The sequence below is a fragment of the Chenopodium album genome, chromosome 4 (genome assembly GCF_948465745.1).
Source record: "Chenopodium album chromosome 4, dcCheAlbu1.1, whole genome shotgun sequence".
NCBI classification, from domain to species: Eukaryota; Viridiplantae; Streptophyta; class Magnoliopsida; order Caryophyllales; family Amaranthaceae; genus Chenopodium; species Chenopodium album.
The window spans coordinates 6220012-6238090 of NC_137837.1; the positions used below are offsets into that span (position 1 = coordinate 6220012).

General features: G+C 35.7%; 2 protein-coding genes and 1 pseudogene across 3 annotated transcripts; 2 read left to right on the top strand and 1 right to left on the bottom strand.

Moving 5' to 3' along the window:
• Window positions 1-4643: 4643 nt before the first annotated feature.
• LOC145628737 (GDSL esterase/lipase At5g08460-like) lies at window positions 4644-7702 on the top strand. The gene is made up of 5 exons (XM_081681122.1): window positions 4644-4911; window positions 5358-5485; window positions 6180-6419; window positions 6767-7022; window positions 7224-7702. Exons 1-5 carry the CDS (start codon window positions 4644-4646, stop codon window positions 7457-7459), a joined length of 1128 nt encoding a protein of 375 aa, XP_081537248.1. The 3' UTR covers window positions 7460-7702.
• Window positions 7703-8992: 1290 nt separating this feature from the next.
• Window positions 8993-17717, bottom strand: LOC145628735 (uncharacterized; annotated as a pseudogene). The gene is made up of 2 exons (XR_014111477.1): window positions 15554-17717; window positions 8993-9349 (listed from the first exon to the last, which is right to left on the bottom strand). The product of XR_014111477.1 is annotated as an uncharacterized LOC145628735 (transcript).
• Window positions 12978-14073, top strand: LOC145627539 (uncharacterized). The gene is made up of 2 exons (XM_081679917.1): window positions 12978-13751; window positions 13831-14073. Exons 1-2 carry the CDS (start codon window positions 12981-12983, stop codon window positions 14071-14073), a joined length of 1014 nt encoding a protein of 337 aa, XP_081536043.1. The 5' UTR covers window positions 12978-12980.
• Window positions 17718-18079: the final 362 nt, after the last annotated feature.

Consider the following 18079-nt stretch of genomic DNA (forward strand, 5'->3'; position numbering starts at 1 on the left):
TTGATTGAACCCCATGAGTAACCCCTGATTGAGTAGACTCGAGTAACCCCATCTACACGGCGTGGCTAACCACATTTTTAAATTTGTGTTTTTGAGTAACTTTTTAATTGTTCTCCGTGTGATTTTTATTTATTTTTAATTTTTTTAATAGAAAAGTACCAAGTATATTGTATGCATAAATGCACATACCACAGACAAAATTTTGTGCTTATATATATTGGTAGGTGCAATTTTTAATGGATTGATAAGTTGTGTAAAGCATATTTTGATTTTCCAACTGTTTAGTATTCCGAAAAATTGGTCTTCAGGAGCAACATGGCAGTACATTGGCATCTATTTTTTCGATCTAAAATTCTAAATTAAGTATTTGAGTCATTGCACTATGATGTTGTAAACGTTTTCTTATAGGTCAATAACTAGAATAAATCACTAAGTACAAAGTTTGTGAATTAGTTGATGTGTGAAGGGAAAGGGTTAAAGAATAGAGTCAAAGAGGATGAAGGTATGTATCATCACTGCCCGTCCCTCTACAACTACTACAATGGCACAAAATGCTTTCCCGGCATTCAGTGTATACCACCACTAGAGCTAGGCATGGGCCGGGTCGTGCAAGCCAATGTGTCGTGTCAAGATTTAGAACAAAATAAATATTATCGTATCAATCAGTTTGTACTGATATTTCATGATAAACTACTAATAAGCACATTTGGAGTGTAGAGATTAGAGAGAGATTAATTTTTAAGATATGTATAATAATTTAAAGGAAAAATTGCTAAAAATAATACAACCTTTGTCCCATTCTTTTTTAATAATACAACCTTTTGATTATTTTGTAATAATACAACCTTAAGGGGGTGTTCATTTTAAACAAGATAAAATCGAATTTTCGGTGAGTTTTGAGGTAGGAGAAGGGGAGGGGATATTCCATCCTTTCTCATCCCCACCATGAAAAACTCACCCGTCCCCTTTCTTAACCTCAAAGTCCACCGAAAATTTGATTTTATCTTATTTAAAATGAACACCCCCTAAAGGTTGTATTATTACAAAATAATCCAAAGGTTGTATTATTAAAAAAAAATGAGCCAAAGGTTGTATTATTTTTAGCAATATTTCCTAATTTAAAGTTGTATATGTCTCCTCGGGAAAAAAAGTTGTATACTTGTATGTGTTAATTTTTATTTTTTTTATTTATTTTTTTTTACGGGAATTGTATGTGTTAATTTTAAGTTAAGGAGTGCAATTTTATGATTGACTTACCAACTCAACCAAAAGCTTAAGCTAATGGTTGAGGCCCAGGAATATGTTTTATATTCTATCACTCCCCGGCTCCCCCTCACATGAAAGGCCCTTTGGGCTTGAAATGTGGATGCAACACAGGTCCACACATACCTGGTGCGAATTAGTTCCACTTTAAAGGAGGGGGCGGATGAGATTCAAACCCGTGACCTTTGTGTCACGCTGACTCTAATATCATGTTAATTACGGGTTTGGACCGCACCCGTCACGGGAGAGTGCAAGTTCACCACTTTACAAAACTAAAGAGGTTCCACCTCAAAATGATATTTGCTATACTGGTACTAAAATCAAGATGAGGAGATGGAAGCTTTGCAAAAATATGAAACATTATTGCATTATACTTGTGTCTTTTTGGTAAAGATGGATGCTCGATCAAAGAGCTATGGTCCTTTGGAGTAGTAATCACAGTTTTCAAGAAAAAGAAAAAATAAAAAAAATTTGTAATGCCTATCACCAAAAAATAAAATAAAATAAAATTGGAAATAATAACTTATTTAGGAGTTGTTTGGCCTATTTTTCTGAAACTCTTTCTCAATCTAAGAAATAAAAACTACACCAAACAAGGGAAATTTAAGAAGTAGAAACACTTTTATAAGAAGCTCAAAATAGTTTTTAGGATGGGAAGCATGTCACTCAAACTTAAAATTTCTAAACATATACTGTACAAGTTTTCAAGTTTGATTGTTTTTTTTTTTTTTTTTTTTAATATGTTTTGATTGGAAAAAGAATAGTTTATAAAAGAGAAGAAGGGTGAAAATTGAATGCAATTGTAGAAGATATTAAGTTGGGGGAAAAGTGAATCAAATAATATTCACATGTATTGCATTAAAGCTAGTGGGGTTTAAATGTTTAATTATGATAAAGGGGATTAATGAATGAATTAATGAAAAGGTGAGGTGGCATGTGCCATTGGTGAAAAACAAAGTTGACATGTGTCATGATGGAAATGATGGTTTGTGTTTTTAAATACTAATAATAAAGTATAGAGTATAGATATAGATGTTTGGGGTGAGCCACAAGCATTATGAAAAGATTCTTTTCTAATTTTCTTTCCTTATAATAATATTACTATAATTATCCTCATTTATTTGGTGTGATTTTACATCATCTCACATTTTTTCCGAACATAGCTTAAAAAGACTAAAATTTTATATAAATATCAATTTTATACACGCAATTTATATGTATTCACTATCTAAACTCATATCACTATATCAGTCATATGCATCGATCCTTATTAATGAGTCATGCATTTTCATGCCACATTGCTTACAAAAATTCATTTCTCCATTCTCTTTAACTTCCTTCACATGAAACGTCTTAATATGCATGTGATTCACAATTCCACTTTCATGCATAATGTAACTACAATTATGTACCACTTTAACTAATTATATCCCTTAATTCCTCACGTTCACTACCTAATTATCACTGCATGCATAATTTAGATTTAGAAATTGTGCTTTTCATTCACTAAAAAAAAAAGCACTTTGATTCCCCATAAATAAAATAAAAATTATATAAAACACCCTTATTAATCTACCCAATAAATCAATTACCAATATGACCTAGCAAGCCTTGATATATATAAATTACTTTCTGAGTTTTATACTTTGATATACGTAGAAGATGAAAGTATAAATATATACTTTCTCCGAGAGAGTATAGTTTTGCACTCGGTATAATATTAAAGTCAATAAAAAATCTAAAACCACGCGTCCACGCGCCAATAAATAATACTCCGTAACAAAGGGAGTAAAACAAGATAAATTAATATCAAATATTTTTTGTAAACTCGCTCTGATCTTGTTTCTGATCTTGCTTGAGCTAATTAAATAAGTTCAATTAATTGAAAAATCGGATAAATAAATCAAACCCTAAATATGTTGATCAGTTGATGTAGTTGTGTAGATTCTCATCGCGGTAAGTAGCTATAATATATATTCTCTATTTTAATTTTCTCCCCAGATTATCCAAAGTAGGCAATTAAATTAAAGAAACGTAAGCATCTCGACTCTTGAGTATATATTTCATGGAAAAAGGCAAGGCATATCATATCATGTAGACATCCTTTATTCATGAATTATGATCGCAACCATTAACAATGCTTTCAAAGTATGTATTGATCCATACTTAGCCTCTGGATTTGTCTGTCATGGCCCACAACTTTCATCCTTTTGTACATGATATTTATGCTTCAAGTTTACTTGCAAGGAGAATAACATGATTTTTCGTTAGCAAACAAACAAGTTGGTGTGACACCCTTTAGCTTACATTTTTTTTGTTAATTATTTTGAGCGTATTCATGTTTGGAAAAAGCTAGGTAATGTGAGCTCTAAGTTGTAAAGTCATTAGCAAGTTAATTTAAATTTATGATTCAAATTAAATCGTATGTGTTAACTTAGATTAATCTCAACATTGAAGTGAATTATAAAGTATATTCTCCAAAATAGTCCAATGCCACTATTTCTATAAGAAGGACTAAAAAATTTATCTATGTATAACACTCGTTTAAAAAAAAAAAAAGACGAGATTATCTCAGTTGTGAAGATGGATTAATGCACAATTAAGTTTATTCTAAAAGACTAGCCAAAATTACGGTTATTGTTATTAATTTTAGGAAAAATTGTCAAAAGTAATACAAACTTTGAGCGATCTGCTGAAAACAAGTCAATCTTTTAATAATTTCTAAATAATACAAATTTTAAGGGATATCCGCTTTAAACAAGTTATTTTACCTACAACTTATTTTTTGTCAAAAAAAAAAAAAAAAAACCTACAACTTATTTAGCCGATTTGTTTATTTATTTATCTTATAAAGTTGTTTAATAATTTTAGAAAAATAATACAATATCACGTGTCCCATATAACCTGTTCATGAGGTAACTAATCGGTTTTAACTTGTTTAAAACAGATACCACTCAAAGTTTGTATTATTAAAAAATAGTTAAAAGTTTGACTTGTTTTTGACGGATTGCTCAAAGTTTGTATTATTTTTCACAATTTTTCCTTTTATTTATCTATAAAATAAATAAATATGTTTTCTTAAAAAAAAAAAAGCTATGTTTACCTCCATTACTTAAGCCTAAAAGTCATACCAAAAGGGAAACGAAAAGGAAAAACCATGCATAAAATTATGGCATCAAAGAGGAAATTTGGGAGTAAAGGCCACAAGTTAACAAACTTTGCAAACAAATTGTGCATCTAAACTAACTAACGCGTACCCCTCTTTATATGCTTTCTTACAACATTTTACGTAGTCATTATATACTTCTTCGAAGATCGTATACCTTTTAACAAATAACAAAAAAGAACCAAAAATATACCTTAACATTATATTATCAATCATGAAGAATTTATGCCTGATGAGAATACTCAAGAAATTGAGAATTATCAATTTTATAGTTCTAATATGTGCATTTTTACATGCTAGATTGGCATCAAGTGCTCAACAATTTACAGCAATGTACGTCTTTGGAGATTCACTTGTTGATAATGGAAACAACAACTACTTGACCGCCCAAGCTAAAGCAAACTTCTACCCTTACGGGATTGATTTTTATCAAGGCCCTACCGGAAGATTCACCAACGGGAAAACCATAATCGACTTTCTCTGTAATTTCATTAATCTCATTTCTATTCGCGAATTTACTTTTTACTTTACTTTGTATTGCATGAAACAAGTTTATAGTGAGTTTGAATTAGAATTTCAAAAACAAAAAAAAAAAAAAAAAATCAATAAATAAGACGTAAAATGAGTTGTGACAACGCAATGTACTAGTAGATTTCTAAAGGTATAGCATGGCACAACGTACGGCCAGGTCCCTAGGATGGCTGGCAGGACATGACCACCAAGGCTTAGGCAGGGTTGCACCATGTCAACACAAATCACACAATCCATTACTATGCTTATATAGTTGATTTTTTTTGATTGATTGGTTTGATCTTCTTAATTTATATAACCCATCCATATTTGAAATTGTTTTTTTTTTTGTTTCTTTCCTTTTAATTTATTTAACATGTCATATATTCATACTTTATGAACTAAATTATGTATGCAGCTGAATCGCTAGGACTTCCCTATTTACCACCTTTTGCAAATCCCTTCTCTACTGATAGAGACATCATGTATGGTGTAAATTACGCCTCAGCTGCCGGGGGAATTCTTGAAGAAAGTGGACAAGCCTTGGTAAATTTCCTCCTCTTAATCCTTAGAATCTCAACTTGTCCATAAATCTTCTCATCACATCTTTATTTATTTATTTTTATTTTTTAACTCGTACTTTTATACTATGTATTATAAATTTAAGTTTTAGGCCGATTTGAAAAGCAAAGACGGTCATTATTTATGCCAAATAAAAAAAAAAACATTTTCTTTAAAATTTTTTAAGACGTGTATTATCATTTGATCAGTATCATATTTAGACATGTTATTCCTCTAATTTGGTCTTATTTCCTTGGTGAAATCTAGGCCCCGTTTGGTTTAATGTAAAACATTTTCAATGGAAAATTAGTTTTCATGGAAAACATATTTTATGAAAACTAATTTTCAAGGAATAACACAATTGCAAATTAGTTTTCCTTTGTTTGGTTGCATACAAGAAAAGTCCAAAAAATAAAAAATAAGAGTGAAAATGTAAGGATGAATGAGAGGGAAGTAAAAAAAGAAGTAAGGAGGAGAGAGGAAAACGTGGCTTTCCTTGTTTTTGGAAGGAAAATATTTTCCATTATTAAGGATAGAATTTTCCACCCTTAAAAAATTGTTTTCCACTCTTTAACAAACCAAACAAAGGAAAATGAGGAAAAATGGAAAATTCATTTTCCATGAAAACCTTTTACATCAAACCAAACAGGGCCCTAATGATGAGTGTAATTTGTGACAGGGAGAAAGGTTTAGCTTCAGTCTACAGGCTCGGAATTTCGGAATTACCAAAAGACAGTTGCAGAATCATATGAATGAGACGGAGTTGCAACAATACCTTACAAAGGCTTTGGCAGTGGTTATACTAGGAAGCAATGACTATGTAAACAATTACCTCAATCCAACTTACCCAAGTCAATCTAAATTCAAGCCCGAAAATTATGCTGATATTGTCATCAACCAATACACAAAACAAATTCAGGTACGACAAATTGTAAGATATCCATCATACACTCGGGTAGTGTCATAACCATCCATGCCTTCTAAGTTTACACCAAAATTACCTATCAACACAAATTCCTAAAATATCAAAAAGATATGAAATAGGGTGTTTATGTATCCTCGAGATCAACTACGAGTTACTCATTATAATAGTTAAAGTATAAATGCGTTTGTTTGCATAATAGTCTTCTTAAGAATATGACATGAACGTTTAAAGCAACTCAAACCTTTCTTAGACAATAGGATTTGATTTGCTTCACAATGTAATTCTAAGAAATAAGGGTACATGTGAACCTTGCCATTAACACCGTCTCACCTTCTACACAGGCACTATACGATCAAGGTCTAAGGTTGTTCTTCTTGGCTGGAGTAGGGCCAATTGGCTGCACCCCTTCTCAGAAAACAGCGGCTCAACTGCCTGCTGATAAATGTGTTAACTTCAGCAATGATGTGGTTCAAATGTTCAACATAAGGCTAAGAACCTCGGTTGATCAATTTAATGTCACACACCCAAATGCAACTTTTATTTTTGGAGATACTTTCCAGGCTCTGACGGATATACTTGCTCATCCTTCCCAATTTGGTAAGAAATGTTAATTGGAAGCAAATCTTAGAATACCTGCAAATGCCCTTTCTTTAAAACTGGTATTAGATGATTGTCCAAAACTTTGTTAATACGAGACATTTATAAGTTATGGAGAACAAAAAATGGAGAAAGATATCCTAAAAAAATCCAACCTCAGTTCACATTTGTCTAATGTTAGTAATCATCTGTGGATTGCAGGATTAACAGAATTGGAGAGAGCATGCTGTGGAGTGGGGCGAAATAATGCAGAAAAAATGTGTCTTCCTTTACTAATACCATGTTTAAACAGGAATCAATATGCTTTCTGGGATGCATTTCATCCAACAGAAGCTGTTCACAGGCTCCTAGCTTTAGCGGCATTTAACGGCCCTAAATCTTATTCTCACCCCTTTAATCTCAAGGAGATAGTTGAGATGACCAAAGTTCAGATCTGAATTCCCCTGTTCTGTAAACTAAAACTTGTGTAAAAGTGCAGCTATGATTGATATTTGACAATGAAGAAGTTAGTATGTATACTAATTCAATTTATTGAACTAATGTATTACTTACAGTGCATAAATGTAGCTTCTGCATGTATTTAGCAGTAGTTGTGTTTATTATAGGCATATAGCTTGACAGTCCTGTGTAATCGATTTTCAAGGTTTAAATAATGAATTAAAGGAAATTTTATAGCTCTTGTTGCACCTAAAAATTTTAAGGCTTCTAGACTCCTAATAACCAAAATATAATTATGTTTATAATCCAATTGAGTTTGTTTCATGTAAACTTAAGGTTAATTAGACCCGAAAAGCAAAATAACCAAGCATACACACCACAAGTTGAGTTCAAATTGTCTGCATCAGCCTACTGCCAAAAAAAACTTGGTTAAAATTTCTTTGATGATAAATTTGATTGAGAGAGTCTCATACTCTCATGTGATATACAGATTGGTTGAATTCTTCACTGGCGATTGCAATCCTGCATCAGGCTTCAAAGGTCTAAGTTCTACGTCTTCATCAATACAGAGGCATATAATAAGGTTGAACTAGAAAAGGAAATAAGTCACATATTCGAAATGATGCAGCAAGCAAGACTTCTCGGCTCAGGAAAACTAATGGCAACTAAAAGCATCTAAATCTGTGAAGCTAACAGAAAATTTCCAGAAGCAAACATACTACGTAGCAACAATACTGATTTTAGGTCTTAGCAATTCTAACATTCAAAACATACTAATCATATTCCAAGTTTCTAAGTGTTTTGGCATTAAAATCTCAGTTCTAGGTCTTAGCTAATTATATTGCTTTCATCATTCCGCAAGAGCACAAGCAATTAAAGGGATGTGTAGTACTAACAACTTAATGTCACACTGCAAGCTTTGACACAATAGACAATAATGAGGACATAAGAAAGAGATAATAATATTTAGAAGGCTAATTGCCTATAAAACCACTTAATTAAAGACATCAAACTGACATTGAAGAAAGAGAGGTGGTACAGAGAATATAACTGAGGCACAATTCATTAAGAAGATATGACATCATAAAAAATTAAGTTATAATATCGAACTACAAAAGTACCTGAGGCACTATCGAGGAAGCAGCCCTTTACTTCCATTTTACAGAATAGCTTGACAGCTACACTCATAACCCTTTCTTGCAAAAGCCTTTGATTGTTGAAAATTCAAGTTTCACAGCATCACACAAACAAAACAACAACAAAAGCCTTAGTCCCAAAATGAATAGAGGCTGGCTAACATGAATCCTCACAAGTAGGCAAAAAGGTAAAGCATAGAAGGCTCAAAATCCTTATCCCCTGTAGCTTCAAGTATTGCTATTGTCTCTTCAAATCGTGCAATATTGAAGCAAACAAGCAAGCATAGGTGGTGAGGGCTTTGTCAATGTTTCTTTTCAGCTGAAAAACATGTCCTTGAACAGCTTATGCACAAGTGGGAGTAAACTGGCTTTACACAATCCAGAAAACATGCAATAGGTAACAAGATCAGGTGCTATTTCATTTACATTACTTTAAAAAAAGTTGAGGGCTTTGTCAATGTTTCTTTTCAGCTGATAAGTTTCTGATGTCTGCATCAGCTTCAAATCCCTGGCAAACCATAACATCACAGTAATGCTATTGACAAATCATTATTGAGAATGTAACCTCTAATGACCGTATTATAGGTAACATCATCAGGGGGGCAACCATCTTCCTCCATTATCCTCAACACTTGACTAGCTTCACTCATCATCAACTTTTGTCTAGCAGAGGCACATCACACATATATCAACCTGAGGCTTTGAAGTGATGTGGAATTTAATGAGCTTTGCAACTTCCTTCACCCTTCAATCCTTCATTCAAAACAAGCAAAATCATCAAACAACATACTCCGTATTCAACTTTAGTTTGCCCATATCCACAATTGGCAATAATTCTCTTTTATTCATTTTTTACTTAATTCATTTCACTAAAAAGAATAAGGTTCACTACATTCTATCACATTTACATTTTTTTTTTTTTTCATATGCACTTTTTTCTTACAAGCTAAAAAATCCAATGCGAACTCACAGGGCATTACATTGTTAACAATAAACAAAAGGACCATAATATATAGGAAATTTTGTTTTTTACCACCTTACAAAAGCACTAAAATCTCTTTTACCACCTCCCAAAAAAAAAGTATTACTTTACCACCTTATAAAAAAAATAAATATAGGTTTTACCACCTCAACCTGACTCCGGTGACGGAAAGTTGCTGTGGGTCCCACCATTTCTCATTTCCCTCCACATTTATGACAAAAAATACGATTTCCCTCTCTTTCTTCCTTTTCTCACCTTCCCCTCTGAATTATCATCAATTCTCACCTCTCTCCATCAATTTCTCATCAATTTCTCCCTTACATTCAACCTTGTCACTCTCTCTCCTCTCATTTTCTGATATTTGTCAAAAAGCAAATCCTAAGTCGCACAGTTCTTCCCTCAGCAAGAGTAGTTGGGACCACAATAGCGAAGCTACTGAGCGAGGTATCTGTCATCTTCAACGCGTAAAGGTCCAAAAGCTTGAGTCTTTTCTGACAAAGAATCTCGAATTCTGACGAAAGAGGTATTTTTTAGCTCCTTACTGTACTTTGTGTGGGTAATTGGGAGTAATTTGGGGTAAAATTTGCTGTTTTTGGGAATATGTGAATTAAACAATTATAAACCCTAATTATGCGAATCTTTGACTTGGTTGAACTGTGTTATTGTTAATTAATTAGTTGATTAGGGTTTTATTTATATTTTAATTGTTAATTAAGTGCACAGTGTAGCCTAATTGGTCTTGCATGTTGTAATTTGTGAGTAGTTGTAAACTGGATTGAATGATTAATTGTTCAATTAAATACTGAGATTGTGCATTGTTGTGTTTGTTTTGTTGTTGTTGGACCTGTTACAGCTAGGATGGATAAAGTGAACCTTAAAATGACATTGGGGGGTGCATTTATACCCTCATTAGTTGGTAAAAATAGAAGGGTGTTAAATTGGGATGGTGGTTGGGTTTATGTGAGGAAAAATGTTCCTGTTTCTAGCATAGATGTACACTACTTGAGGGAGTCAGCTATACATGGTTTTGTGTATGCTATTGTTAGGGTGCCTAAGGGATTTAGTTGTTGGTATAAACAGAAAGGGAAGTCTTGGGTAACTGGTAAAAGGGAGTTGAATAGTGATGATGAGGTAAAGGGGTTCCTTGAGACAGTGAATAAAGATGGGGAAATAGAGATGTATGTGACTAGCCATGAGCAAATTCAAGCAACTGATAAAACACCATTTAATCTTATAGATGGTAATGAGTTGACTTCAAAAGAGAGGAGCAGACTTAAAAAGAAATTTGGTGGGCCTAGAATACTTAAGACAGGCCCAAAGGATACTAGCTTAGAAGTAAGGAGAAGCCCAAGGTTAAAAGGGATTGAGATTCATGACAAAGAAGCTGAGGACAGGGGTGAAAGAGTGCATGCAGCTACAGATAGAGTGACAGCAAAAGATAAGGGAAAGGGAAAGTTAGGTGAGGGAGCTTTTGGGAAGTTTACTGCAGCTGAAAAGGGTAAGGGAAAGGTTCTTGAGGGAGCTATTGGTGCTAGATCTGGGGGTGAAGAACCTAGGAAGCAAGGTGCAGGCAAGAAGAAGCAAGGAGCAGGGAAGAAGTTGGTGTTTGAAGATGAGTACAGTGATAGGGAGGGAGGAACTGAGTCTTCTGATTCTGAGCACAGTGATCTAGGACTGGACTGGGAGGAGGGAGAAGAGGATGTGTATGATGATGAATCTGATGAAGAGTGGTTGAGGCAAAACTTAGATCTGCTTAGAAGTGAGGTGAAGGGCAGCTTGGAAGGTGTAGGTGAAGATCCAGAGGAGCCTAAGGATCCTAGGGTTGACATTGATAGACATCTGAACTCACTTGACATCAGGGTTGAAGAAGAAGCTGATGATGAATCTGAGGAACTTAGGAGCTTAGATGGTGAGTCTGATGATGACAATGGTGGTTGTACTTGGTTTAATGCTGAAACAGATTTCTCCAAGCCTATCCAATTTGAAGTGGGCTTAAAGTTCAGCAATGTTCAAGTGGTGAGGAAAGCTTTGAGGCAACATGCAATTGAGAATAGGTATGAGTACTACCTATTGCATAATGACAGCAAAAGGATAACAGCTTACTGTAGAAGAAGGTGTAGTTGTCAGTACAACAAGAAAAGTTGTAGATTGGTTCAGTGTACTTGTGTGAAAGGGAGGAAGTGCAGATTCAAGTTCTATGCTTCCAGGTTACTGAAATCAGATGCTTTCCAGATTAAGTCTTTAGTGTTGAAGCATAGGTGTGTAAGGACAAAGATGAACAAGAAGGTGACAGCTGAATTTCTGGCAAACAGGTACTTAGAGGAATTTAGGAGTAACCCAGGGTGGAAGTTAAGACAGATTCAAGAGAGGGCATTGAATGATTTGGGGATTAAAGTTGGGTATTACAAAGCCTGGTTGGCAAGAAGCAGGGCCAAATTGGTTATTTATGGGAGTGCAGCTGAGCAATATGCTAGGGTATGGGACTATGGGAAAGCTATCCTAAAGTACAACCCAGGCAGCAGTTGCAATGTGGTTGTGGATACAATGGATCAGATACAGAGGCCAATCTTCATGAGAATGTACATTTGCCTTGCTCCACTGAGTTTTGGGTTTGTCTCTGGTTGCAGACCCATTATTGGGGTAGATGGTTGCCACCTTAAAGGAGCATATCCTGGGCAAATCTTGGTGGCTGTAAGTAAAGATGGAAATAACAACATATTTCCAATAGCCTGGGCAACATGTGGGATTGAAAATAAGGAGACATGGGTTTGGTTTCTTCAAAGTCTGATGGAGTCACTAGGGTGCTTTGACAAAGGACATGGCTTGACTTTCATGTCTGATAGGCAGAAAGTAAGTGCCTTGACTCTGTTTTTTTTTAATTTTTTTTTATACATGTATATGGTTTAACTTTTGTGTATGTTGTCATATGCTAGGGATTGATTGAAGCATTTGCTGAAGTTGTCCCAAAGGCAGAGCTGAGGTTCTGTGTCAGACACATTTGGGCAAATTTCAAATTGCAATTTCATGGGGCCACTTTCAAGGAGCTTTTTTGGGCAGCAGCTAGGGCAAGCACAGTGGTATATACAAGAACTTTGACTTTATCTTTGCATTTGTTTTGAATACTTTGTGTATAATTGTGTTTGCATGTGATATCTTGTGTGTGAATGTATAATTTGGATTGTTGAATTTGGGATAGCTGTATATCCTTTGTTTGGCATTGCTGTACAAACTGAGTAATTTTTGTATGCTGTGTGTCTTTGTGTGTGTGTGTGTGTTAGTTTGAATTTGAGGTGGCTATGGAGTCAATTCAGTTCCTCAATGACGAAGCATATGAGTACCTTGCAAACATCCCCCCCCCACCACTGGTCTAGGCATGCTTTCTCAACTACATGCAAGTCTAACATGTTGTTAAACAACATGTGTGAGACTTTTAATGCTGTGATTAGGGAAGCTAGGGATAAGCCCATTCTTACCCAAATGGAATGGTTAAGAAGGTACATGATGAAGAGAAGTAATGATAAGTGGGAGGCTGCCTCTAGCTGGGAGGGTTTATTAACACCATATGTCAACAAGTTGTTTGATGGCATTGAGAAGTATGCTAGGGCATGTACTGTTGTGGCTTCTAGGGGAGAGACCTATGAGGTTCAATACAAAGATGACCAGTGCATTGTTGACTTGTCAAATAGGACCTGCACTTGCTATAGATGGGAGTTGACAGGGATACCCTGTACCCATGCTTATGCTTGCATTTTAGACAAGAGGGAGGACCCTGAGTTGTATGTGCATCCACACTATTATAGGGTCACTTACCTAGATGCATATGAGTCTCCTATAGCTGCAATGCCTGGTTCAAAGCATTGGGAAAGGGTCCAGCTTAGAGAGCCTTTGCCACCTGTGATAAAGGTTCAGCCAGGCAGACCAAAAGGGAAAAAAAGGAAGCTTGAACAAGGTGAAGGGTCTGCTGCTGCTACTTCTCAGGGGAAAAAACAAAAGATCAAAAAGCAATGTAGAAACTGTGGTGGGTTTGGACATTATGCCAAGACCTGTAAGCAAGGTCCTGCACCAGAAAAACCACAGCAGCCTGCACAAAATCCCAAAGGGGGAAGGCCACAGCTGCAGACAGCTTGGATGAAAGAGCAAAGGAAGAAAAGTGAGGCTAAAGCTGCAAAACAGGTATATACATGAAATGTTGCATTCATTGTATGTGTTTTAGGTTGATGACTTATGTTTTTTTTTTTTTTTTGAAATGCAGGCTGCATTGACAATGCCAAAACCACAGGCTACTACTGCAGCAACATCTTCCCAGTTCTCAGCAACTGCTCCTGCATCATCAGCACCCTATCAATCTCTGAGTCAACCCACTCCTAGAGGCAGAAAAAAGAGCTCAACTCAACCCCAACCAAATGAGTCTTCATCTCAGCCAGCCCAAGCAACACAACCAAGGCCCAAGCTGCCAGTTACCAGAAGCAGGACAAAGAATTTGAACAGCTTGTAATAGTTTAGAGAATCTGTACTTCATGAACAACTTAGTTTTTTAAGTAATTTCATGTGTGTAGTTGGACAACTTAGTTTTTAAAGGTCAACATATGTAGTGCTCTTTTGCTGCAACACTTTCTCAACATTTTGTATGCATATGTAAATATGCCTTTTGCTACTACAATGAATGGGAATGACTAAATTAAGCACTACAAGTTAGAGCAACCTTTTCAAAATATTTCATTTCATTTCATTACGCAAAATATTCAAATACATAACATGATACCTTAACAAAAGCCATAAAACATTGCCTAAATTGACTAATGTCCACACTAATCCTAAGTTCTAGCAAAATACAAGGACATAACCAAACCTAGGAAACAAAACACAACAACACCCATAAACATAGTCAAATTCTTTGATGATCCATCATTTCCTTGACTCTCCATGCTCATCTTCTTCCTGTCAGAATTCAGTGCCTTACACTTGATCTTCAAGGAATCAATTTCATTCAACAAGCATCTCCTCTGCCCACTCACATCATCTACTTCCCTCTTCAAGTCATTTATCTCACCCTTCATCAATTTCTTGTCAAGTATTAAGTTGTTAATCACCTCTGTTTGCCATGGTGTTCCATCTGGCTGATCCACCCACTCAAAGGCTTTACAACCCCTTGTCTCTGTCACAGGGTCATAGAACTTGCACGACCTGAACTTGCGTCCCGGATTCTCCCTAGTCCAGGAAGTAAGCCTCGCCATGGGTACTCCGCATTGACATTTTTTTTCTTTTGATGGTGAATAGCTTACGGAAGACATTTCCTTCAACAATTGGCAAGCACCATCATCAACATTACTCCCAGTTGAACAAAATTACCATTGCCATACCCTAATTATAATAATCAATTCAAATTTAAAAAACCCCAATTCAATTGAAACTAACAAAAACCCTAATGTTAAAAGTACGAAATTGGGGTTCAATTCTTAAGTCATATCCACAATTACAATCAAACATCACATTTGCGACATAATTCAGACAACAATTTGCAAAAATTTGCTACAAAATCATCTAATTCGAGATTTAATTGAACATCGTACCTCCTTCCAATTTCTGTCTCAGTGAACTTTGTTAATTCAGCACAAATATCAAACAAGTCGATGCTGGGAATGCTAGGGCACACTTAAATTGAGTTTTTTGGAACCAAATCGAAAAAAAAAACAAAAATCTGTTGATTTTTTGGAACAAATTGGTTAAAAGGGGTATTTATAACGGAAAATCGAGGAACAAAGGGGTAAATTTCAAAAAGTAGCCGTTAGAATGGGACCCACATCAACTTTCCGTCACCGGAGTCAGGTGGAGGTGGTAAAACCTATATTTATTTTTTTTATAAGGTGGTAAAGTAATACTTTTTTTTTGGGAGGTGGTAAAAGAGATTTTAGTGCTTTTGTAAGGTGGTAAAAAACAAAATTTCCTAATATATATTAAAGTTCAGAAATTCTTACCAAACCAAGTTGTAAAGCATCTGGATACAAACAAGATACCATTGTTCTTTGGTGATCTCTGCACCAAAGCTCACAAGAAACATGCCAAATGGAGCTAACAACGGTCTGTTATTCATAGATTGTCTAGGAGCATCCTACTCCACCTCAACTTTCTCAGCAGAAACATATTGAAGGTCCAAAATCTTCACATGCATTTTAACTAAAATTCAGCTAATAAACTTCTGAAGCAGGTCCTTCTTTGAGTCACATGAGTTATCAGAAGGCAATAGACCAACAAACAATGACAAAGTGTCTGCATCAGCTTCAAATCCCTTGCCAACCATAAGATCACGATAGTATAATGCATTTGATAAGTCATTGTTGAGTATATAACCTCTGATTATCGTATTATAGGTTCGATCATCAGGGGGGCAACCATCTTCCTCCATTATCCTCAACACTCGAGCAGCTTCACTCGTGAGCCCTTTCTTGCAGAAGCCTTTAACCAGTATATTGTATGTTTTCACATTAGGTTCCAGACCTTTTGTTACAAGATCTGAAAAGAACTTTGCGGCATCTTCAAGTTTTCCAGACTCACACAAGTTGTCTATTAGGATATTGTAGATGACAACATTTGGCTTAACACCATTATCCTCCATTTCTTCAAGCAATTTCACTGCCTCATCAAGTTGCGCACTTTTGCAAAGGCTGTCAAGCAAGGAGGCATAGGTGACAACATTTGGAGTAACTCCGGCAGCTAGCATTTCCTTGAACAGCTTATGCGCGTGTGGGAGTCTATTGGCTTTGCACAGTCCATCAATAAGAGTGCTATAGGTAACAACACTAGGTGTTATATCTTTCCGAAATATCTCTTGGAAAATGTTAAGGGCCTTGTCAATGTTTTTAGCCTTGCAATATCCATTAATCATAGTGTTGAAACTGAAAAGGTCAGGCTCACAGCCATTTTTTGTTATGAGATCAAGTAGGTTCTCTGCATCTTCCATCTGACCACGCAAACAATATCCATCCAGTAAGGCAGTATAAGTAATGATGTCAGGAGTCACACCTTTCTCAATCATGTGCTTTAGAATGGACTGAGCTTGATCAACACAACCATCTTTACAAAACATGTCAACCAGCATGCTGTAGGTCTGAACATTTGGTGCTATGTTGCTGTCTAACATCTCGGTCAGCACACGCTTAGCCTCATCCCCACAACCGGAATTGTAGAGGCCTCGAACCAAGGAAGTAAAAGTGACAACATCGGGTTTAATGCCCTGAGTTTTCATGGAGGAGAACAGGTCCAGGGCCTGTTGTAACAACCTGTCCTTACAAAGACTATCGATAATAGTGCTGTATATAACAATGTCGGGCTTAAAATGAGATCGAGATTGCATTTTGTTGAGCAAAGTGAGAGCAGACACATTGTCGCCAATCCTACAAAGTCCTTTGACAATAGTACTATACGTAATTAAGTTGGGTTGGAAACCAAGCTTGAGAATTTGATTCAACAAATGAGCAGCTTGGGGTAGCTTATCAGAGTGAATATAGCCATTAATTAAGGTGTTAAAAATGACACAATCAAGGGGATAACCAAGCTTAAGTCTTTTAGCAAGGAGAGAGAATCCGAAATCAACTCTGCCCAAATGACAGTAGCAATTAGCAAGAATACCAATGGAATGCTTATCGGGTTTAATACCAAACAATTCAAGCTGCCTGAAGAGAGAGATAACGGTGGAATGAGGTTGAAATCGTTTCAATTTGACAATAGCAGTAAAAAGCTGATTAAATTAGACAACAGAAGGAAGAGGGCGCAAATTAATCATTTGATTGAAGAGAGAAAGGGGGGATTTGAGGTTTTGAAACCCTAATTTGGATCGTTCAGTAACAGAATCAAGGAAAAAATGACGATCTTGAGAAGAAGACAAAAGTCGAAAACGGGAAAGAAAAGAAGGGGAAAGAGACTTACCGCCATTGATGAAGAAAGAAGAAGCTTTAGAAGAAATCATCATACTGAAGCCTGAGTTCTCGCAATCTCGGATCACTTTCTCCAGTACTCAACTTTGGACTCTGGTGCTGCTTTAACAAAGTTTGTTGTAAAATAGGAGATGTGTCTAAATTTTACTCTTTTTTTTTGTTTTTTATTTTTTGTTTTTTTTGGGCGTATTAAATTAAATAACTCATAAATGACACGAGGCATCAACGGAAGATTTAAATGTCATGTTAAGATGGTAGGAAATGCAGTTGCTAGATGGAAAATGCATTTATGCATGATACCACATTACCCAAAGTTGTAAAAGTAGCAGTTTGTTCCAAACTAATAAGAGATAGCAGCTGCGGAGCTACCACAGTTGGTTGTAGTCTTGTAGAGAAGGCGAGAAGCAAAGGATGTTCGAAACTAATACACGCTTCTAACAAAGGGGATGACAACACGTCGATGCCACTGCCGCTGCCTAGCACATCATGTTGATGCTGCCGCTGCCACTGCCAACATTAGCTGCCAGGCAGCAGCGGCAGCGGCAGCATCAACATTATACATATTATTGT

Coding starts and splice junctions, on each gene's coding strand:
- LOC145628737 (XM_081681122.1), top strand. CDS start 4,644: ATGAAGAATTTATGCCTGATGAGAATACTCAAGAAATTGAGAATTATC. Junction 4,912..5,357: donor AACCATAATCGACTTTCTCT/GTAATTTCATTA, acceptor TTATGTATGCAG/CTGAATCGCTAGGACTTCCC. Junction 7,023..7,223: donor TGCTCATCCTTCCCAATTTG/GTAAGAAATGTT, acceptor TGTGGATTGCAG/GATTAACAGAATTGGAGAGA.
- LOC145627539 (XM_081679917.1), top strand. CDS start 12,981: ATGTTGTTAAACAACATGTGTGAGACTTTTAATGCTGTGATTAGGGAA. Junction 13,752..13,830: donor AGGCTAAAGCTGCAAAACAG/GTATATACATGA, acceptor TTTGAAATGCAG/GCTGCATTGACAATGCCAAA.